The sequence below is a fragment of the Ruditapes philippinarum genome, unplaced genomic scaffold (assembly GCF_026571515.1).
Source record: "Ruditapes philippinarum isolate M1 unplaced genomic scaffold, ASM2657151v2 ctg53_1_1_1_1, whole genome shotgun sequence".
Lineage (NCBI taxonomy): Eukaryota > Metazoa > Mollusca > Bivalvia > Venerida > Veneridae > Ruditapes > Ruditapes philippinarum.
In genome coordinates this window covers 222,014-246,014 of record NW_026855612.1, presented here as the reverse complement: position 1 = coordinate 246,014, position 24,001 = coordinate 222,014, and the positions used below count along the sequence as shown (strand labels likewise).

General features: G+C 32.2%; 1 protein-coding gene across 12 annotated transcripts in view; it reads left to right on the top strand.

Annotated features, from left to right (window-relative positions):
* LOC132743886 (DENN domain-containing protein 5B-like) overlaps positions 1–22,648 on the top strand; it is a 54,642-nt gene extending 31,994 nt beyond the window's left edge. For 6 of the 12 annotated variants that reach the window (XM_060732465.1, XM_060732467.1, XM_060732471.1 and 3 more), the window contains 14 exons: positions 188–340; positions 831–951; positions 4,257–4,334; positions 8,203–8,332; positions 8,881–9,009; positions 9,548–9,669; positions 10,024–10,169; positions 11,020–11,138; positions 12,032–12,129; positions 12,476–12,547; positions 14,032–14,117; positions 14,919–15,045; positions 16,777–16,951; positions 19,685–22,648. In XM_060732465.1, coding sequence (XP_060588448.1) covers positions 188–340; positions 831–951; positions 4,257–4,334; positions 8,203–8,332; positions 8,881–9,009; positions 9,548–9,669; positions 10,024–10,169; positions 11,020–11,138; positions 12,032–12,129; positions 12,476–12,547; positions 14,032–14,117; positions 14,919–15,045; positions 16,777–16,951; positions 19,685–19,868 — 1,740 coding nt within the window. In that variant the 3' untranslated portion in view covers positions 19,869–22,648. Of the gene's footprint in view, positions 1–187; positions 341–830; positions 952–4,256; positions 4,335–5,823; positions 5,860–8,202; positions 8,333–8,880; positions 9,010–9,547; positions 9,670–10,023; positions 10,170–11,019; positions 11,139–12,031; positions 12,130–12,475; positions 12,548–14,031; positions 14,118–14,918; positions 15,046–16,776; positions 16,952–19,684 lie in introns of all 12 variants that reach the window. The other 6 variants (XM_060732472.1, XM_060732474.1, XR_009627629.1 and 3 more) reach the window with 5 other exon arrangements.
* Positions 22,649–24,001: the final 1,353 nt, after the last annotated feature.

Sequence of the window (24,001 nt, the reverse complement as noted above, 5' to 3'; positions counted from 1 at the left end):
ACTTGCAATTTATTAAGTGAAGCTTTATGCATGTTTTTTTAAGTGCTGGTGGTCTTAACATTACACTCAAGCAGAGACAAATTGTTGTCCCCCAAGAAGATCTCAACTGAACCAGAAATAGATTAAATTGTAGTCCCGCAAGACCTCAAATATAAAAAAGATTCTCATTCAATGAATTATATTACAGACAAAGCGAATGTTGGTAGAGAAAATGGGACAAGAGGCTGTAGAATTAGGTCATGGTGAAGGTAACATTACAGGTGTTGAGGAGAACACATTGATAGCAAGTTTATGTGACCTGTTAGAGAGAATCTGGAGTCATGGTCTTCAAACTAAGAAGGTTTGTTCCATTCATGATAATTTCATGATATGATCTTTTATCAGTATTGTTTTTTTTGGGTGAAAGTGTACCAGTCTAAATCTGGCTATGGAAATTAAACATTTATACTTGACAAAAGTTTTTGAATGGTTTGACATTTTGCCATTCTATGGTTATGCTTGTCATATCTTTAAATGCTTTATTTATGGGCTGATATCTATGATTTTTGCTTTGATCAAATGCCTTCTTGTGCATTAAATACTGTGTCATTTTAATAGCTGGTCTGTTTCGAAGTAAAAGTCGAGGTATTATGATGGCTGCAGTGTGGTCATTGGGGTTGTAGTCATGCAAAAATCTTTAATGTTGCCCATTATTCAAACATTTTAAAACATGAAACTTAAAATACATAATTATCATGACAAGATGCAGTTGTATCACAAAAATGGCCGTAAAAGTGGTGTGGTCCTGTTCGTGGCATGGTTTTAAAGTGGTATTTTACTGTATATTTCAGGGGAAGTCAGCATTGTGGTCTCATCTTCAAAACTATGTAGAGATAGAGGAAGGTAACAGTGACACTGGGAGACAGGTTGACCCGAACCTGTTGTCCCCAGGTAATAAACCGGATTGCCACGGTTAGCATCACTTCATCTTTCATTGTTGAAACACTCTCTCTTTTCATTGTTTCATTTCCATGCTTGATTTCTGTAAAGAAAGGGTTACTCAGTTTTTGTGTTTGATAACAAATATTCAAGTGGCATTGTAGTATACACATTTAGATTTTAAATATGAACTGAATCAGTTTTGGACTGTTCAAACTTGCCTCTATGAAGTGAAAGATATATTTGTTAAAAGTGATAGGTTAAAAATATCAAGATTTAAATGGACTAAAATGATGTTGATCACCTTTCTATATGTAAAATTTCATTGAAATCAATAATTTCTAAATCTTAACTTTTGAATGAAAACTGTTTGTGAACTTAATTACAGAAATACTGGATTATAAACATAAATGTGCACTTTTTTTGAGTCTAATATTTTTTCATTAAAGGCAAGGTTTAATTATGGTTTTGTAATATTTAACATTATATGTGTTCAAAATTATTGTCTCTGAATCGAATTTTATTTTATGTTTGTAAATTTTTTTTTTACTGATATTGGATTGTTTTTGCAAAGAAATAGTTATTTGTTGTATAGGTTAGCAATTTGCATATCTCGTATTTGAAGGAAATGGACAATGGGGAAAAATCATTGAATATTCCAATATGATATATAATTATACAAGTACATAGATGGACAATTTACAACAACAATTTAACAAACAAGAAATGAGTTGGTACATAGACCAACTTATTATTAGACCACTACTCTTTTGCTAGAATCCTTACACAATTTGCAGGCCCCAGTAGCTGCATTGTTGAAGTTGCTAATTTTGGATCCTTGCCAACTACTGTTTTCAATTTTTGAAAAAAAAAGGGAATAAATAAAGAAGAAAAATTATAAAGATGATAAAGACTTTATTTCAAGAGGCAACATAGTTAGTCAAGCCCAGTCTTCTCTATGAGCCTCTATCAAAATGTACTTGGATATAGCTACAAACAAAAGATTTATAAAAACAAAGAAAACTTAATGTATACAACATAGAAAAATAGAGTTATTGAAAAATTAGATATTAAGATATTAGAAAGTGTGTCTTTTCTAAAGAGAGGCAGTTGTTATAGACAGATCTGATGATGTATTAAAAGGCCTAGAAGTGATTAGATTAACTGAATGTGTCTTTTTCCTTAGGTAATATAAAATGGTAGCAAATTTCATTTTTGAAAATATGTAAGGTAGTTTGAATTGAGGTCATTTTGCTTGGATATGAAATTATAACATGGCAGAAAAGAAACATGTTCCTGTATATGAAATATTAAAAGTTTTGATGATAATTTCTCGAAAATGAAATGATATGGTTTTAATAAAAAGGGGTTCAAGAAAAAATGATGCATTTACATGTAGATTATGCACAATGTTTCCTGTACATTTCATGCCTCTTGCAGCGGTTTTTCTCCGAAACAACCGGGGATTTTATGAATGGATTTTTACTAATGTTGGTATGTTATTTATGTTTTCCAAAATGTTGTTTGCTTCCATTTTATTTCAAGCAGTGCAAAGAAAAAAGATCATGGTGATTTTGACGGCTTGATGCAAAACTGTTGAAAAAAATCACAAATGAGCCGTGTCATGACAAAACCAACATATGTTTGCGACCAGCATGGATCCAGACCAGCCTGCGCATTCGCGCAGTCTGATCAGGATCCATGCTGTTCGCTTACAAACCCTATTACAAGTAGAGAAACTGATAGCGAACTGCATGGATCCTGATCAGACTGCGCGGATGCACAGGTTGCTCTTGATCCATGCTGGTCGCAAATGCTGGTTGCAGGGGTAGAATCTGTTGCTGCCAGTAGGCGGAGGGATAAGTTGGAACTGTTTTGCACCATGTTGCCAAAGTTTCGTTTTGCCAGTCACAATATTTAAGTGCTGATTTATTTTCGATAAAGTTGCTTTTTTGTCTTTTTGTGATATGATATTATTAGGTTAGAAATAAATTATGGTACTTTCTATCAGAATATGTTTTGTACAGGTACAGGAGAAAAGAGTTACTTGCAAACTGTGATAATGAAAAAAAAACTAACATAGAGTCAGGGTTGCCTACACATCTGTGCAATATGAATATATTCTAAACTGTTAACCATGCAGCCTTACTACCAGATATTTTTTAATTAAAATCCCATTAATACATATGACCCGCGCCATGACAAAACCGCGCAGTCTGATCAGGATCCATGCTGTTCGCTATCAGTTTCTCTACTTGTAATAGGGAAACAGCGTAATAGGGTAAGCGAACAGCATGGATCCTGATCAGACTGCGCGGATGCGCAGGCTGGTCTGGATCCATGCTGGTCGCAAACCCATTATGTTGGTTTTGTCATGACGCGGCTCATATGTAAAGGCTGCTGCAGATTCATTGCATAAAAAGACCTTTAGCATGAGGCATAGTTTTCTTCAAAATGATTTTGTTAAAAAGGTGTGGCTTATTATACTTAAAGTCCATCTCTCGCTACATAAAATAGTAACCATTTTTCTAAATACAAGATTTTTTAAAGTATCAACTTTCATTTGTTGAACAATAATATTCAGTTCAAAGGGAAGAAAATATACTGAATTTAAAAGTTCCAGATTTAGTATTTAGACAAGTACTAAACAATTGTTCAGTTTTGAAATTTGTAATTGAAGCCTTAAAAAATCCATTAATGCCAACAAACCAAGTTGACAATGGTTATGCAACTATTGTAATTCATGTAGCAACAGTCTTTACTGTTACAAAGTTATTAAGTCAACAAGAAGTAGTTTTCTCTGAGCAGAAATTCCACAGATTATCACCTGCCTCATTTTGGAGTACTCATGTTCATTCGTACATTAGCTTTGCTTTTCATTCAACCTTTTCTTCTTTAAATGTCCCTACAAGCTCAGGATGTCCAGCCTGTGTATTATTGTATAGTATTGCACACATATGAAAAACTTATTCCATAAGTCTGTCAGCATTGTAAGTGATGTTTAAGTTTTAAAACAAATGTTTATTTAATACTTAACGATAATGATGGGGGATTTTTGGTCTCTAGAACATTGCAAGAAATTTTCTTTTTAATCGGTAGAATTCTATGATTTATATACTAGTATTCAAGAGAAAGAAAAATGATGTACTTAAAACCTGCATCAATAGAATTTCTGTATGTGCACTATACTAAAATAATCACATAGGTTGGCCATGATACAGCAGGGGCACTTTTTAGGGTAAATAGGGATTTAATCATCTTTTACAATAACTATACCTCCATGGTAAAGTGTTGGTTCCCCTGTTTATATTATACTGTGTACCTTTTGCTTGTAATAGTGTTGGTTCCCAAAGGGATGAGAAGGAGCAAATCTCTCGACATAAACTCATTTGCTGATCTCTATGTTACCTTGTGCAGTAAGTGACAGGCACACGTGTACTGTAGCAAGCTTGTCAATAACACACACACGCAGCCATACACGCGTGTTGTTCAGAAAAATTTAGATATAGATAAAACATGTGTGCAAGAGAGAAAAAAATCATTAATTAGTGAACAATTATCAGATAGGCATCTAAATGTATTAAAATTGACATATGAGAGAAATAAATCAATATTTTGAATACACATATACTGGCAGTGTGTGTGTTACTGGTCAATTGCTAATTACACATAGTTTAACTAGGTGTGTAATGCAAGAAACTAACATAGAACCTTAATCTATATAATAATGCATCTCGTATTTGAAGGTCATACCCCTATGCTTGGTTTAAATTTGTTAAATAGTAACATTGCATTTATATATTATACTTCTCACAAGAAAATAGCAAATATTGAATCTTTACAGTGGAACTTTTCTTTAATAAGTGGTTTCTTTACCAAACGCAAAGCTTGATTTGCATATATTTCTATATCAGATGTTATATTTTATTTGAATGTCACATGCACATTAAGGTTTTTAGTGGAAGGGTTTCACTGTATCGGAAGTCCAGCATGTCAGTATTATTGAGAGGTGCATTTTGGCTAATATATTTCTGACTAAGTGTGATTTACCCTGTATTATAATTCTTTGAATTTACTAGTGTGGTTTACCCAGTACAATCTACTAAGTGCAGATAAACCAATACTACAAAATGTAAAATGTATGAGTGTTATTTACCTATAATAGTGTGCAAGTTTGTTTGACCAAATACTACAATATGTTGTATGTACAAGTGTGATTAACCCAATATGTTCAATGTACAAGTGTTATTTACCCAATACTTAATAAGTATGTTAAATATCTGAGTGTAATTTACCAAATTCTACAATATGTTAAGTGTCTGATTATGATTTACTCAATACTACATAATTATGTTCAATGTATGAATGTGATTAACCCATAATGTAGGAGTGTAATTTACCTAATAATACAAATATGTTTTATGGATGAGTGATATTTGCCCATTAGTAGATGACCAGTTCCATGCTAAACCAAGGCCTAGGTCAAAGGTCAAGGTCATGGCAGGGGATTGAACTTAATGTTTATTTTCAGTACTCTTCACATTCATATGTGGTCCAGATTCAATAATGCATGATTGCATTGCTTTGAAACTTAGATATACACACCATAATAAAGAAATAACGCTTATTTATCATCTTATAGCCCATGCCGCAGGGGCATCCATGTCCTATGAACATATGCCAAGTAATTTCTAAGAACAAGTCAGTTAAACACACTGCAGGGGCAAGGTTTTGAAATGAGTGAACATATAACCAATGTCATCCTAATTAGTAACAATACTAATCTATGTATGTTTTAAGGTAACTAGTTGATATTAATCAATGTGTACAGTTTTGTTATATATTATTAGGGTTACGGTATATATATCACAACTAAACTTAATGTATGATGTATTTTACTAACAGCTTTGGCATGGTGTATTCTACGTAAGAGATATCAAAGTAGGTGATGTATACGTACGTAATGTACATGTATATATGTAATAATGCATGGTATACATAGTCACCTTGTACGCTTAGTTATGTGATTTATTTTGCATATAATATAAGACATATAGGAAAGTACAAAGAAATAACGGAAGGTGCAGATTTATTTTTTATTATTTTGTTGGTGTTATTCTGGCAAATATGTAAGTATCAAGAAATTCAGAGAAGGAAAAGATTAGTGATTTTGCTTTTGATTCAGGCTTTAAATGGATTTCATTTTCAATTTTATTTCTGCATAGTTACAGTTATTGAGTTGAGTCAAGTGGGTAAATTTTTCCTCTCTTATGTATTTTTTCCTGGTTTTATGTTTTGTTTTTGTGTATAGCAATCTTGACAGTATATTTTGTAAATTGACTCTTGTATCTGGGTCAGAGACAGTTGGGAATGTTAATGATGAAAAAATAATTCAAACTGCAATACTTTAGAATGTTCATCAAAGGTCATTTGGGGCTTCACAATATTGATATTGTTTGAAGGTTAAAGGTCAAGGTCACATTACTTTTGTACTGATTACTTGATGCAGAAACTTACTGCCGAAAGAAGTTTTCGTATTTATAGCTTTACATTTTAAATACTGATTTCACCTGACCTACAATAATCATAACTGTAAAGTTGGTTAGTAGGTCAAAGGTCAGATGTCCCAAATGTCTTCAGTTTTTTTCGGTACATTAACACTTTTTCAATCATAGTCAACTGATGATATGGTCATACATGTTTAAACATCAGTTTTGTTGAATATTTAAATTAATGTGTCATGCAATGTCCCCTTGTGACTGTGGGGTTGCCTGTAATGGTTCAGGGATCAGAATTGCAGCCACCATTTTTCTCTGTGTGATTGTAAGAGGCAACTAAATGGGATTGATTAAATAACTGGAGTCTAATCATGTCTTAGATCCAGCTGTTGACCCCTAGTGTTGTTTTGAAGATAGTAACACGGGAGATTACCCGTTTCGGCGTCATATGACCTTATAATACTGTGTTGGTGCACTGTAAAACCAAACAAACAAAATTTAATATACAATGTTTTTATAAATATAATTTTTGATTGTGAAAAGTATGCATGCAACCTTATATAAATTGTTAACACCCACCTCACTTATAACTGTATTTAATTTCACCCAACATCCTTACATGAAAGATAGGATTATTCCTGATGATGTTTTTTATGTGAAAGACATTGGACATTTTGTGATATGCAAGAGTGTTTGCATCAAAAGATTAAAGACTGGAAAATATTGCTTTAATTGTTGTAATTTGTAATGTTATTACAAGAGTGTTTGTGGTTGAATTTTTTTACATATTTACTTGACTTAATACTGCATCAGCTTAAATAGATTTGGATTGCTTGAGATGGTTATTTTTTGCATTTTTTTTTTAAGTGGAATACTAGATATAATTTGAAGGAAATAAACTTATTGTATGAAGGAAAGTGTCTGGCCGCAATTATCATTATTGTTGTACATGTAACATAAAAAGTTTAAAAAAAAACTGAAATGTACTAGAAGTATGTATTTACCAGTACTGTTGAAACTAGAATTTTGTTAACCTTAAACCTGCTGCAACCAAAACTGATTACATCACGTTAGTGCAGTAACGGGTTTAGTCATTCTAAATTTAATAGGAGTTAACCAGTTATTGCATTAAGTTGACAAAATAAGCCTTTGCCACCAGTGTTGAGCCAGAAAAGTCTTCATGTCCGTGCAATTTCACCCGGATCTATGCTTTTAGCTTATTAACTTGAATTTTCATCTTGATATCTCTAAAATTAATAATCGACTATTCTAAAAATGGATTCGGAAGCTGGACAATTCCATTTCTACAATTCAGCAGGTTGAGGGTTACCAGGGAAGAAGAAAGGAAAACTGTTCTAGATTTGAGACATAGGAAGGTAGTTTATATTAAGGTAGTCTTACTGCAATGCTTTCCGGCCAAAAAACTTCTTACATCGGCCAATATCATAATATATCAGTCATTTCCGGAATGTTCTTTTTTTGCAATCTTCAGTATTCAATAATTTTTAACCATTTGTAACTGGAATTTACTACATAGCAATAAAAGATGAGTGATTGTAAATAATCTAATGCCCAAGATTTTGAAAAAAAAAAAACCTTTTGGAAATAACCGATTGCTATGATATTGGCATTTGTTACATTTTTTTTGGCGGGAAAGCGTTACAGTAAGACTACCTTAAGATTATATTGAGTGATATATGACCTGTTAATGTTGGTAAGCAATATTGATAATTGTTGATTTATACATGGTTTATATAAAATTAAAGCTATGTTCTTCCCAAAACAGATTTATCTTCCATGGCATTGACAGAAGGGGAGAAAACTGTGAAACGTGGGCACCGCCGCACTGGTAGTCGTGGTAACATAGAGCTTCCAGTCCTTAAACCTCTACCTCAAACATTAGCCTGTGACATGAGGTATGAACAATACAATAAAAAAAATGTCCTCGTATTTTCAGTTTTTATCATTACGTAATGATTGTTTTATTATTGTCATAAAGTCGAAAACCACTTGCCTAACCACACCAGGGCCTTTTGATTCTTTAATGTGAGGAATCTTTCCAGCTAGCTTATGAAATGTTGGTGGTTCTATTTAGGTGCCAGCTTGTGCCTGAAATAATGCACAGAAGGGCATTTGAGGTCTTCCTCAACCAGTTAAAGCTGGAAAAGAAGCCATCTGACCAATACAGTGACATAATGTCTTTGATATTTTGTCATTTATATCGTCATTTATTGACCAATATCTGTTATCGTAGATACTTGACATGTAGGTATCTGGCCCAAACTTCTACCCTTGGGGGGAATTTAAATCTGATGAGTTTCAGGTAATTTATCCTAATCTATTCCTCATATTTGAGAAGTGTGTTCAGCCTTGTTATAGTAGTGACAGCTGACAGGTTGAATTTATTATTGTCTTTCACTAAATTCTTATTTTACTTCATCTATTTCTCTTTATTTTGTCACAGAAAAGTACAAGAGATGACAGATATAAAGACAGATGTGGGTTGTGCCAGGGCGTGGGTCCGGCTGTCTTTAGAGAAGAAAATGTTGTCCACTCACCTAAAAGAGCTCCTCTCAGATTCCTACCTGCTCAGGTAATATTTATACAGATTTAGTTTTTAAAAAACACTGAATGTATCGTTATGTTTTGAAAATATTGTCAGACTTGAGTACTTGTTGTTTATATTGGAAATGATTGAAATTTCATTTCTGTAAAATGCATAAAGAATATAAAAGAAGCGATTAAATATATGTTTTGTTAGAAATGGAATATGAATACATCGGTGCACATTTGTGATTTCACTATTAATGCTTCACCTGCTGGAACCGAAAGTTATTAACCTTTGCCACCAGTATAGAACCAGGCCATCCTTACGGTCTGACCAAGTTCTATAATAATGGCTGACCAACTTTAAATTTTTATCTTGATATTCCCAACATTGATAATGGACAGTTCCAAAAATGGAAAATTGACAAGTCCATTTAAGAAATTCAGCATGTTCAGGGTTATAGCAATATAAGATGTTGAATAAGGCAATATTGATCCTAATGTGTGAAGGTCTCTTGTTGAAAATGGCTGTACTTTCATCAGAAAACTGATGGAAATTTGATATAAATATATTTATATTGTAGGAGTTTATACAAGAGATATGCGTTCCTGAGATGTGAGGATGAACGAGAACAGTTCCTCTATCATTTACTGTCACTCAACGCCATGGACTATTTCTGCTTTACCAACGCATACATTAACACTGGTAAAAATTATTCTCCAAATTATGAAATACTTTAGTTTATTTAACTGTTCTGTTATTAAGTATTCTAATTTAAATCTACTGTTTTGAATGTAATGTACTTGTTATTTATGGTAAAATCATTTTAATTTGTGAACAAAAAGGTAAAACAAATAGACATATTTATTTGACCTTGATTGTAACTTATATAACTTATTTGAACCAAGCTTTCATACTTACAGGAACTAACCAGTACTGGTGTTGTATTAGAAAACATGGTTGTTATCGAAGTAGGGCTGTAAATACTGATCTTTACATTATTTGGTGTATATACAATGTAAATGTTTAACTCCAAGTTTCCATCATTTGTAATTTTAGTTGTTCCATACCGTGTGTTGTTATACCCAAGTCTGAAGTTTGGTTGCACAACTACCAGTGCCAATCCCTGGATCACATTTGCTGGTCACATGGGTGAAACAGGTATTATAGAAATACCAAAAGGAGTCCTAGAGTTTTGCGTAGAGGTACTAAGATAATTTTTATTTCATGTTAGTGTATACTAATTTGTTAGAAGCTTTAAGCTTAAAAAACACTCTCGAATGCGTTCCTGGAACCAACCCGTGCTTAGCAATGAGTGTAAAGTTTCTTGCTCACAGAAACAACAGCTTGACATTGACAGGGTTTGAACCTACACAGCCAGAAATCCTTACATTATTAGTCAGACGCATTAACCACTTGGCCACACTTAATGTTAAGTTTGTCAGAATTTATTTTAGTGTAATTGTTATGGAAACTAGTTAAGTATATAGACACACTATCAAATCAACTCATTGATGAAATCAGTATGAGGCAAATAATGTATTGTTTCTTGGCCTTGACAGGTTTGAATTGAGGCAGCCAGCAATCCTTAGATTAAGTGTCTGACATGTTGCCCATTGGTTAAGCCACCACCATGTTTGAATTTAGTTTATGAAACACAAAGTGGATAAAGTATAGATTTATTAATGAAATGACTGAAGTTTTGCAGGATTTAGGTCTTAAATTGTTCTGTTTTAAAAAAATGTACATTACTATTCAACATAGCGGCGTTCGCGACCAATTTTGCTTCAAACCACTTACCTGAGTCCCCTCACCGCTGTAGGTTTGAGCCCCGCAAGCATTGATTATTCTACATGTGAGAAAGCTATCCAGGTAGCTTACAGAACGTCGGTGGTTCTACTCAGGTGCCCGTTTGTGCCTGAAATAATGTTCAGATGGGCACCTCCATCAGTCAAAGCTGTATCATGTAAAAAGAAATCGGACAATATTTTATGTAATAAACAGGTGTTTTCTGTATACATAAGTAAATTTTTATCAAATCATTGAAAACTTCAGCACAAGAATCTTGGAGTATTGACCACATTACGTCTTGGACATGACAACAGCGGTCTGACACCCAAGTGGCTGATAGAATATGTTCTTATTAGAAATGAAATTTCTGGACATACATACAAGTAAGATTTTTTAATATCCATTTATAATAGCCTGTCATCATAATTATATAAAACATTAATGTTTTTGGGGACAGGAGGCTGCTATACAGGAATTACTTTGTGGCAACAGGCTGTTAGTCGGCCAGTCTTCATGTGTCAGTTTTAAAAATTATTTTTCTTCAAGCATTACCCACATGTCCACCTGAACAAGGCAATGTGCAGAATTTAGCCACCCTTGTGCTTGCTCAATGTCAGATAATTTTGTGTCTGCTCAATATAATAGAGACCTTATGAGGGATTTTCTTGAAGTTTGCCTCTAATGAAATTTGCAAAAGCTGTGCCAACTCAAGGTCAAGATCAACCTTGAAGGTCAAATGTCAGACAATTTTGTGTCTGCACTATAAAATCAAGACGTGTTGAAGGATTTTTCTTAAAGCTTGCCTTAAATGTTCACCGCAATGTGCAGAAGTTGTACCAGGTGAAGGTCAAGATCACCATTGAAGGTCAAATGTCAGACAGTTTTTTTATCTGCCATACAGATTCTTTACTCTTTGAAGAACATTCTTGCAAAATTTTCACCTTCAAAAATAGTGATAAGCAAATCGTCGTAAAATCCTGTGTCATAGAGATGGTTTTGGTAATTTTATCACTCCTGTGACAGATGTGGTTGCTCAGTGATTCACTTATATTTACTTATATTGTAAACCTTTCCTGAAATAGATATCTAATATTGTAAAACTTTCCAATGTTGTAAACTTTCCTGAAATTGCTTCCTAATAGTGTAAAATATTTCATGAAATAATTATCTAACATTATCAGTATCAGAATGCAATGAATGCCAGACAGAGTTATTTGTACATGCAGATTTCAAAGAAAATCTTTCTATATTTTTGTACCTATGATATTTATCGCAGGTTTCCGTGTGGAAGATGGCTGGGTAAAGGTGTAGATGATGGAAGTATAGAAAGGTTATTGGTTGCAGAGCTACTACCACCTAACACTAATACTGAAGGTAATTTGATCAGATTTAAGTCTCTACACTGTTAGAGCCGTACAGTTCCTCTAGAGGCTTGCAGAAATCATGATCACAAAATAGAAGAATGTCGCTTTTTTCACCAATTCTTACATTTTTTATTCATTATTTTATATTAAATCAGTGTATATAGAAGATTGACCCCCAAAATGGCTGCCACTTTTGGTAAGGGAGGTAAATATTATAAAAATCAGGAACTTTCTATTGTCAGGACTGATCATGGCTTTTGCTAGAATCTGTATCTGCTCTTTGATTTTCTGTGTATGTTATTACATTGCTTGTTTATGGTGTATCAAAATTAGTTTATGTACCTTTCTATTTTTAGACATTATAGCCGCCATCGGAACTCCTCCGAGGTCAAGGTCACCTGTATCACCAAGGAGACCTTTGGAACAAGGTAAGATTACAGTTTATGCAATACATATCATGTACCCTACAGGAAGTGTCAGCAACAAACTTTAGGGTAATTAAATGGTATGTGTGTGTGTCACAGTGTGTTCTAGGCTTAATGAGGGTCAGCAATTAAAATGAATAAAGATTTTTTTTATGAGTACTCTGTTATCAGTTTTGTTGATCAATACCCCATATATACTGAAATCTTTATATCTAAACAAACAACCGTTTATATACGGAAATCATTTTAACTAAACATCCGATTATATACTGAAATCTTTATAAGTAAACAAACAACTGTTTATATACTGAAATCTTTATAATTAAACAAACAACCATTAATATACTGAAATCTTTATAAGTAAACAAACAACTGTTAATATAATGAAATCTTTATAACTAAACAAACAACCCTTTCCATACAGAAATCTTTATAACTAAAACCACAATTGATACTGTATGTGTATTTAAATTCGCGGAAGCAAATTTTCGCGGAAAGGTCCACTTTGGGGGTCTATACAAATATTCGCGCTATTTTGAATTCGCGGAGGTGACAGCCGAAAATCATGAATTCGCGTTGACCACTCAGGTTAAAAAATAAAGAAAATAACTCTTATCATCGTGGGAGTTCACAGTTATTTTCAATACCAGGTGTCCAACAATACGCTATTGTAAAGAAAAAGACATTGTCTAGCGGACAAATTATAGCAAACAAAAGAATGCCCGTAAACGTGCAAAATTTTTCACAGTTTGCGTTATAAACGCATCTGATCAGATCATGTTTTGGTTTTTCTCAAAAAACAATACAAAAAAAAACACAAACATAAACGATTTTAAATGATGAATAACTTAGAAAACAAAACACAATTACTCAGTAAACATTTAAATAATAAGTGTGAAAGCATATCACACTCTGACACTTTGTTCTATAGAAGCGCGAAAAAATGACTATTAAGAAATTATTGGTGTAGAAATATTCGCGCTAAACATGAATTCGCGGATCGAATGTCACCGCGAAGACCGCGAAAATTTGAAGCCCGCGAATATTTCTACACATACAGTATATGGAAATCTTTAAAACTAAACAAAGAATCTTTCTTCATAATTGAACAAACATCCGTTTATATATGGAAATCTTTTTAACTGTCTTTATAAATAAACAAACCACTGTTTATATACGGAAATTTTTATAACTAAACAAACAACCATTTATATATGAAAATCTTTTTAACTATCTTTATAACTAAACAAACAACCATTTATATACGGAAATCTTTAAAATTAAACAAACCACTGTTTATATACAGAAATCTTTATAACTAAACAAACCACCATATATATACGGAAATTTTTATAACTAAACAACCATTTATATACGGAAATCTTTATAACCAAAAAAACAACCATTTATATACGGAATTTTTTATAACTAAACAAACCACTGTTTATATACGGAAATTTTTATAACTAGTATTTTTGTTGTTACAGGAGGATTTACCATACCAGATATACAGGAAATGTTAGGTCATGCTGTAAATGGTCTCATTAAACATTACTATAAACCAGAGAAAGAGGTAAACTACTTCACTCCTTACTCCTTATTTTTATAAGAATGGAAAAAATCTGAAGAAAATAAAACGATGGTAAAAGCGAACAAAGGAAATTTATCTGAACGGGTCTAAAGCATTTGTTTCCATCTTTTTTATTCTGCCAAATAAGGATATACATTAGAACTCCACTAAGCTGAAGAAAAATGGTCTTAATAGTGGGAGTTATTGTTTCTTTATTTATTGGAATGATAATAAAATATCATCAGTATAGCATTATAACACCTGTTACAAAGGTATTTAATTGAAAGCAGAATCCCTACATGATTATTTATACATACATCGTAAGAAGTGACTAAATTGGTTTTGAATAACTGAAGTCTTAGCTCAAGCAGGTGAGATGGTTTTGACCCTTGGTGTTGCTTTCAAGTTTGTAACACCTAAGGTTAATCAAATCATCTTTTCTGTTTTGGCGCCATATGACCTATACATTGTTGGTGGACTGTAAAACCAAACTAACAAACAAAGATTAGAAAAGATTAGAAACAAAAATGAAAGGGAGCAGTGACCTAGTGGTTAAGTTGTCTGCATCTAAACATAGGGATCATGGATTTGACCCTTAATTGGTTGATGACCATGTTTCTTCATATTACACCAGTAGTAGTTACTCCCCGGAAGCAGACTAGAAGGTGGTCCAAATAAGGTCTATTAAAGCTTTCATTACATTTGAGCTAAAATAAATCTATTTTAAACCAACAATATTGACTTTGTTTAGATTTGTTTTAAACTTTGTTTGGTTGTTTAATTACTTTAACATGTATATTTTAGAGAGGTAACCTGACCTACCTGTTGTGTGGTGAGAGGGGACTGGTACCATGTATAGAACATATTTTCTTGTATGGGTTCAGATCTGCAAGAATCTTCCGGAACAAATTCTACATTTGGGACTATCTGGGTATGTTTATTAAGCATTGTTCATCTTCTGCTCAAATATAAATATGAAAATTTATAATTTTATGTGAAGGAAGTCCGATTTTAACATTTGCAATGATATAATAATTGTCAGTTATGCATTTGTATGACCTCAAATCAGACAGAATATAAAACATTTGTCATGCCTTTCTTAAAAAGTTGGTTGTTTGTTTTCATGTTTCTTCATCTTTATACAAATATAAAAAAGAATTATGACCCATTTGGTGTGGGTGCTTCAGGTACTTATTAATGACTTTGTTGTTTGATTTAGCATACAATTTTTTGGTAAAGATTTCTTGTGATAAATTTCAAATTGAAAATAAGAATTCAGGTATGATACTCAATATTTTGATATTGTACAAGCCAACAGTATAACATCAGGTCAGAATTAATTGACATGCAGGCTCTGTCAATACTTTATAATGGTGGCAAAAGGGAATCTACGAGGGGTGATCCAAAAATTCGTGGACACCCTGCATAAAACAAAAAGTGATAAAGCAAATCACATGAAATTCAAGTATCTTATTAAGTGAGCATATGTCGACAATTTCTCAAAATATTGTAAAGATTGTACAAGAATTAAAGATTCTGCACCAGTTTATATACATAGACATGACAAAACGCGGCGCAGCTCACGACGTCACAAACGACGTTATGCTATCATAGGAAGTAATCTACATTACCGTTTTGCCTTATAACTTTTCAAAGTATTCCCTTTTAACCCGCACACATTTTTTCATGGCGGCGGACCCAGTCTCTAAATGTACTCTCATACCATTCCTAGCTGAATGATGACAGTATGCATTGGGTGGCTCCTCTCAACTCGTCCAGTTTGTCAAAACGTCTCCCTCTCAACTCTTTCTTTAACCTGGGTAACAAGGCTGTTTTTAGCACCTGTTCTTAAAAGCACGAGCGTAAAATAACCGCAACTTCAAAATGTCTTCTGATACTGACAGAATGACGTCATACACATCAAAACAACGTTATTATAACGTTTCCCGCAATTTTCTTTGTTTGCACAGGTTTTACATGTGTTTAAATGAGATGAAAACGTTAACATCACAGAGAAAAAGTAAGCTGCGCCGCGATTTTGATACTTAATGTTTTGATGTTGTCATATATAGATAAAAAATGCAATTGGTGTTTTAAAATTTGGTCAATTTATTAAAAAAGCATTGATTAATAATATCCAAAGAGTTCACCTCGGTAGGACGTCACGTTATGGAGATACACACATTGTCCATGAATTTTTGGATCACCCCTCGTACATTCCTTACATACAATAAGTTTAAGCATTTTCTGACCACAGACAAGTGATTCATTTTGGTTATCCATCTAGCTTACGGAAAGTGTTTTACTCGGGTGCTTATTCTTAGGCTTGTTTTGTGACATGCACACACAGAGCTAAAGAAAATCTTTTTTTTTTGTTCCAGAAAATCTGTATTAAGGTTTAGTAAACTTGCTTTATGTTTAGTAAATTTATATTCTTGAAAATCTATTAAATTTTTTTTTTATGTCCTAGAAAATCTATTTTTCATTCTAGAAAATCTTTTTTTTATGTTCTAGAAAATTTATTTTATATTTTAAAAAAAATATTTTATATTCTAGAAAATCTATTTTATATTCTAGAAAATCTATTTTATATTCTAGAAAATCTATTTCATATTCTAGAAAATCTATTTCATATTCTAGAAAAATCTATTTTATGTTCTAGAAAAGGTAAAGACACACCTGGAAGCAACATTGGAAGGAGAAATTCGTCGGCCATCATCTGACATTGACAGGGCAGGGTTCTGGATGTTTTGTAATTTACTCACCAAAATAAACAATGCCGCAGAATCTGTGGGTAAAGATGGGAAATTACAGATCTTTATTTGTGTTGCTGTCAGGTAAATGAATGCTCTTTCTTTGTATTTTATGTAAAGATTTAAACAGTAAATGCCAAAATCTTGTAATGCAAATGTTCACTGTTGTATTTATTGATGAAGAATACAGTCAGTTCAACTTCTTGAATCTGTTAATATCATATTTTCATTAAAATGCATAGTAAACAATAATTATTATTTTTCAAGCAAAACCATCCCACTGTATAAATTATACTATTGATTCTTTCTTCACATATTTCATCTTGCTGATCTTTTTTTCCCCCTGAAAATACAGTATTTCAAGGAAATATTTAAACTTAGAAAGTTGATATGTGGAAATATTTCAGTTTCTTTTAACATTTTCTTTTAACAGCGATAGAAATATTTAAGTTTAGAAAAGGAAACCATGGCAAAGTTTTTAAACTTGGAGAGAAGTTTCATAGCAATACCAAATGTTAGAAAAAAAAGGATTTTTCTTTAAAAATACATAGTATGCCGTTGACCCGTATTTTCGGGGGGTTAACATTTTAAATTTAAGCCACCGTTTTTAAATTAATAGTAAGTGGAAGACAAAAAACATCAACAGTAAGTTAAAACTATGACAAACAAAAAAGGAACCGTTAAAAATACGAAAAATAAACTATTTCAATAATAAATCCTAATCTTTTTACTTTCACTATCGGTAGTCTGTGTCGCTCGGAAGCTGTCTCATATTTTCGGGGATTTTGATTGGATGGCCTCGTTTCGGTAGTTACGTTGCACGCGATTGAATTCTATACTGCACTCAATATATTTCGGGACATTGGTTTAAGTTAGGCATAAGTCGCGGTGATGAATTTTTAGGCAAAGATACGTTTTTATGCCCCCGGGCATATAGTGATTGAACTGTCCGTCCGTCCGTCTGTCTGTCCGTCTATCCGTACGAGGTTAACCTAGAACGGCAAGTTGGATTTTTCTTAAGTTCTACCTGTACCAATGGCTTCTAAGTTTACACACTTACTAATCAATACAAAGTACACGATCTGGGCAAGTTTCATAACTCTGGCTTTCATATTTACCAAGTTATTGCCCTTTTCAGCACTTAGAAAATGAATAATGGTTGGAAAGTTGGAAATATCTTAAGTTCTATCTATACTAATGGTTTTATAATTTCCACACTTACTTATCAATACAAAGCACTTGATATTGTTAAGTTATATAACTGTGTCATCCATATTTCCCAGTTATTTCCCTTTTTTCACTTTGAAAATAGGGCCTTGTCTGGTTAACCTATTTCGGCAAGTTGGGTTTATCTTAAATTTCTCCTAATTGCTTAATTTCTTTACTGATACCTTTCATATTTAGTAGGTGGATACCTTTGATGGTCCTCTAATTTTTTTTAGAGTAAGCGGTCTCTAGGGTCAAGGTCAAGGTCACTGGTTTAAAAAAATAAATATAAACCTTTTTGCTCATACAGCCTTTATTTTTCAGTTGATGTCTTAGTTTAATACAAACACCTCCTTCTTTGGGTGTAGTATGGGGTCATTTGGGTCAAGGTCAATGTTACCAATGTCAAGGTCACCAATGTTAAAAATAGATTTTTACATTTTTACAGGTGTATTGTGACCTTATTCTATAGACAGATGTTATTTATAATTGATAGAAACGTAAACTTTGATGGAGTTAGTGGTCAGTTGGGTCAAGGTCACCAGTGCTAAAAATAGATTTTTACACATTTGCTCATACTGCTTTTATTAAGTGCCAGATATATTTTATATTTGGTAGGAAGATAACTTGCATGGTATTCATCCTTTTGATTGGGGTAGGGATCAGTGGGTCAGGGTCACTTGTGCTAAAAATAGATTTTTACACTTTTGCCCATACAGCTTTTATTTATTGACAGTTGTATTTCATATTTGGTAGGAAGATAACTTGCATGGTATTCTTCCTTTGGATGGAGTAAGGGGTCAGTTGGGTCAAGGTCACAAGTGCTAAAAATAGATTTTTACACTTTTGCCCATACAGCCTTTATTTAATGACAGATGTATTTCGTATTTGGTAGGAAGATAACTTGCATGAAGTTGAATATTTTTCAACTTCACAAGTCAGAGCAATGACTTGGCAACTTATATTTTTCACAATTACAAAAAAAATTGTAAACACAAGTTTTATAGCTTGACAAAGTGTCAAGCTATAAAACTTGTGTTTACAATTTTTTTGGTGATTTTTCTGTCCATAACTGAGTGAATGGGTAAACATTTATGAAGTATTGCTACTGACAAGAATCTGAGCCGGGGGCATTTGTGTTTAACAAACACATTCTTGTTTGGTTCTTTTTTGTTGCTGTGTAGTTGAAAATAACGTATAAAAATGAGAAAATAAATAATTATAATTGAAATGACATTGACAGAGAACATGAAAATCTTTTGACATTTAACATTTATTTAACGGTAGTAATTGATAGAAATAAGTGTCAGCGAAAACTTGACTGCTTTTTGGAGCGTCCAATCAAACGCACAATCTGTCATTCGTGACCGGAAATGACGCCACGAAAATATGAGAACCCCCGAAAATATGAGAACAAGGCATAAATGATAAAATCAGTGTTGGAAACACCAAGATCGTTCGTAACGTGTAAAAAAAAAACAAAAAAAAAACAAAATGTGATTTTTATCTGAAGAAGACAAAACTTTGAAAATCAAAGAAAGCATTTTTTTGTTGTTGTTTTTTTTTACTGATTTTCTTAATGTATAAAATTCTGTTATTTTTTTATTTCAGAGACCACACCCTACAAAAATGGCTTCCAATGATTGCCAAGAATATAGTAACAGCACAAATGTACGAGGAGAAATCATTCATGCGTGACAATGACCTCATAACTTTCATCATACACATTCTAGACACACTCAACGACTTTGATATAATTCTAGAATCATCGCTGGTCCGTGGCTTAAATATCTGAGTTTTCGTTTCATGCTTGACTTGATGAATTTAGTGCCAAACTCATCACTTTTATTCGGAGGCTAAGCCGTCGTGTAATTTTTGACAGTGTGTGAACCTAAGCTTGATATATTTTGTCAAAGAACTGTCACTCATAGGTCATACTGTCATTAAAAGTTGCTTAATTTGAAGTTATGACATGCAGTTAGAGAGTGAAATTTCATTCCTTTTGAAAGAGTTAGCACTTGCTGCTTGCCCTAGCAATGAGTTACAAAAATGTGAACCTTAGAATATTGAGAAAAAAAATGTCAGTTTCATGGCTTGGCTCGACACTTCAGCATTTTATTGAGCATTTAATTATTTCCCATTTTTATGGAAATTATTATAAACCTTTACAATGTGTCACTGAAGCTGCAAAGCATATGCCATCAGCTCAGAATGCAGCCAACGTGCTTACATGCATTCAGTCTATTTGAACAGTCTGTATACTGGTGCTGAACAACTTCCAAACTTACATATGATATCACTGAAATATAAAATGTTTCAACATGAAAGCTGGTGGCACACGTATAGGGTTCAGCAGGTGAATAGTGTTCTTTGTTGAGATATGAATTTCTCAAGTTGATATCAAATGTGTGTATTTTATACTTAATTTAGTCATAATATTCACCTCTACATTGCATAATCTAGTGAATATACTGTAAACAGGTCTCATGTTTATATAATGATATATGCATGGCAACGCTTTTTAATCCTAACCACACATATACCTAAAATGAACTTGTCCATCTTTAAGTCTGGACGAAACCATTCATAAAAATAACAGTATTTACCCATCTATAAGTCAGACCACTTATAAGACAAGGGTCCTTATTTTGACTTAAAAGTTGCAGTTTCTGCATTGACCCTTTTATAAGACTGGAGTAGTTTTGATTTGATATAACATTTTTATAATGTTAACAAAATAAACTGGGCTTTATATCGTTAGATATGTAAAAACCTTTTATCAATTATGATATTTACTTGGGAACTATTTTTCATGCTTCTTATTTAAAAAGCCTAATCACACATGTGCGACTAGTTTATTGTGGCAAGGTTAATCTGTTTGTTTCCTTCATATTGTCAAGGTATGTGATAAATAGAATATAATAGAATTGCCAAAGTCTGGCTGCATACTGTTTCATTCAACTCATTCATTAAGTTCAATATGGATTCCACACTCATAAGATATCCTCTCATTGTTCTTCATTAAGATCTATTGTTTTTAAAATTATTGTTTTCTATGCTGTAAGCTTTATGTTCATTTATAGAGCATTTTATCAAAAAAGACACTGAAATTAAACTCTTCCATCATGTATGTGTACAGTATATATGTGGATTTAAAAAAAAGTTTTACTCTCAAGTGTGGGAAGTGCTCCTGTTTAATGATGGACAAGTATTAAGCTGGCTAGGAGGTTAAACATAAGGGAGTACATGTATTATGTATTAGGATTGTATTTATACCTTAATGTCTTGGACAACTCATAGGAGAAGCTATAAAGCTGCCATTTAGAGCCATTTCAATATTTTTTGTTTATTTATTTTTTGTTTGTTTTCTTATTGAAAGGTTTAATGGCCTTAATACTCATTAGTTATGGTGATATTGAAGTACATGACGGTTATAAACCTTTGTTCATAATATATACAGTGAAATTTTCTATATTTACAGTGGATTTAAGTGGATATTTTGCTTTATTAACAGTGGATTTAAATGGATTTGTTCTATATTTACAGTGGATTTAGGTAGATTTGTTCTGTATTTACAGTGGATTTAAGTGGATTTTTTGCTTTATTAACAGTGGATTTAAGTTGATTTGTTCTATATTTACAGTGGATTTAGGTAGATTTGTTCTGTATTTACAGTGGATTTAAGTGGATTTTTTTCTACATTCTATGGTCAATTTAAGTTAGTTTAGCCCACTGTAAAGCACTTGTTTGACATAGAAAATTTTAATGAAATTCATTATAAAAATTATGTCTTGGCTTCAATTTTGTTCAAAATAGTTAAATATTAGATGCATGTAGTATGTGAAATAAGATTAAATGAAATTGTACAATATATATATAATAATAACTGTTTGATTGAAAAATCTAAAGCAATTTTATTTTATCCATGTACATGTATTTGGAGTTTCTTATGATAACTTTTGACCTCATATTCAAATTTGTAATCAGATTTGCACCTTTTATTCCAACAACTGGAAGCAGGACTTGTGTTTCTATTTTTTGTTTTTCATTTTTTCAAAGTTAGGAATAAACCAGATTACAATTTTGTTGTTGTTGAAGTATTGAGATTCTTTGACAAATCAAAAGTATTTACTGATTAATATGTACATGCTTGTTTAAGACATTAGTTTCACTCGACTGTTTATTTGTAAACTTCACTTAAAGTGAACTTATATTTGTTTCTGATAATCTTGCCACTTTGTTTTATACATGTTCATGTATAATGTATTAATGAATAATGTTGCAATGGACATTTCCTGTTGTTTAGAAGAGAAAAATAAAAACGGCTTCAGCTTTTCTAAATGAAAAGCCAATTTGCTTAAAACTGTAAACACTGGAAATGTACATTTTTTCAAAATTGTTGGTTTTTTAACAATGTTATATGAATACTATTTTACAAGTCACTTTTACATTAAATATGAATTTGAGAATTTTGAGACCAATAAGTTAGCTTTATTTTCAGAGATTTAAAATAAGCCAATGGTTGAGCTTTATTTTTCTGAGAATTTAAATTGGCCAATGGTTGAGCTTTATTTTTCAGAGATTTGAAATTGGCCAATGGTTGAGCTTTATTTTTCAAAGATTTGAAATTGGCCAATGGTTGAGCTTTATTTTTCAAAGATTTGAAATTGGCCAATGGTTGAGCTTTATTTTTCAAAGATTTGAAATTGGTAAATGGCTGAGCTGTAGTTTTCAAAGATTTGAAATTGGCCAATGGCTGAGCTGTAGTTTTCAAAGATTCGAAATTGGCCAATGGCTTAGCTGTATTTTCAGAGATTGAAATAGGCCAATGGTTGAGCTTTATCTTGAGACTAGTTGTTTAAATTTTGTAACAAATTTGAATATTTTCAGAACAACAACAGGGCATAAATTTTACTTGAAATGCTACAGTGTAAATCACTACCTGGTCAGTAAAAAAACTCCAGGCAAGTTTAGAGATCAGTATTTTAATTTACTCTTCAATCTGCTGTTATAGATAAATCATTTCATATTGTTGAAGAAAAGAAAAGTCTTTTTTTCCTTTTATAATTTTGTTAACTCCTGTTTTCTGTTATTTTATATTTATTTTGTTCTTGATCTTTGAATATTTACCAAAGATGTTTTCTTATTATTTTTTTAACTGCAAGTAATTTTAATTTTAAATTGTTTTAAATTCATGTTTTTATTTTAATCATTTTGTAAATATAGTTAAGGTATATACATATTTGGGGATTGACTGCAAAACTGTTGTAAGTCTTTCTTCTTTATTTTGTAAGTTACTGTAGTTTTGTGGTTATTCCTCAATAAAGACTAACCCTGATATTGCAGTCAAATATGCTCAAGGTCACTTAACTTTTAGAAGTATTTTTATCACATATAAGTTAGCTTAAACTTTTGACTGAGCACATATATTTTTACACGATAGCTTTACATTTAAATTCCCTCCTTTTGTTTTTAGTAACCACCTCTTGTACCAAATACCTTCATTAGATTATAGGCAATATTAACATATTTTGTTTAATGCATGATTTATGTATTTGCTAGGCCTTTTAGAGTTATACATATTGGTTGATATGAGCATTTATATATATCAGCTAGGATTTTCAAATATTATGTGCTCCAGATCAAGTCATGTGCCATTGAGCATTTGTTATTTAAATGTTGAAGGGCTTAACTAGTCAGTCATGTATTTATAGTTCATACCACCATGTGTTTACGGCATGTAGTAATTACTTAACAGTAGGTGCTCGTGAAAAAAATCAAGTGCATATATCTTATCGCTTTACATGTAATAGTATATATTTGTATTTTTTCTGTGGGTGTCAACTTGTTCAGTTGTCTAGCTGTTATCAATACTGTATGCATAGTCCTGTTTAATATTTGAACAATAATTTTCTTGTTTGGACGATA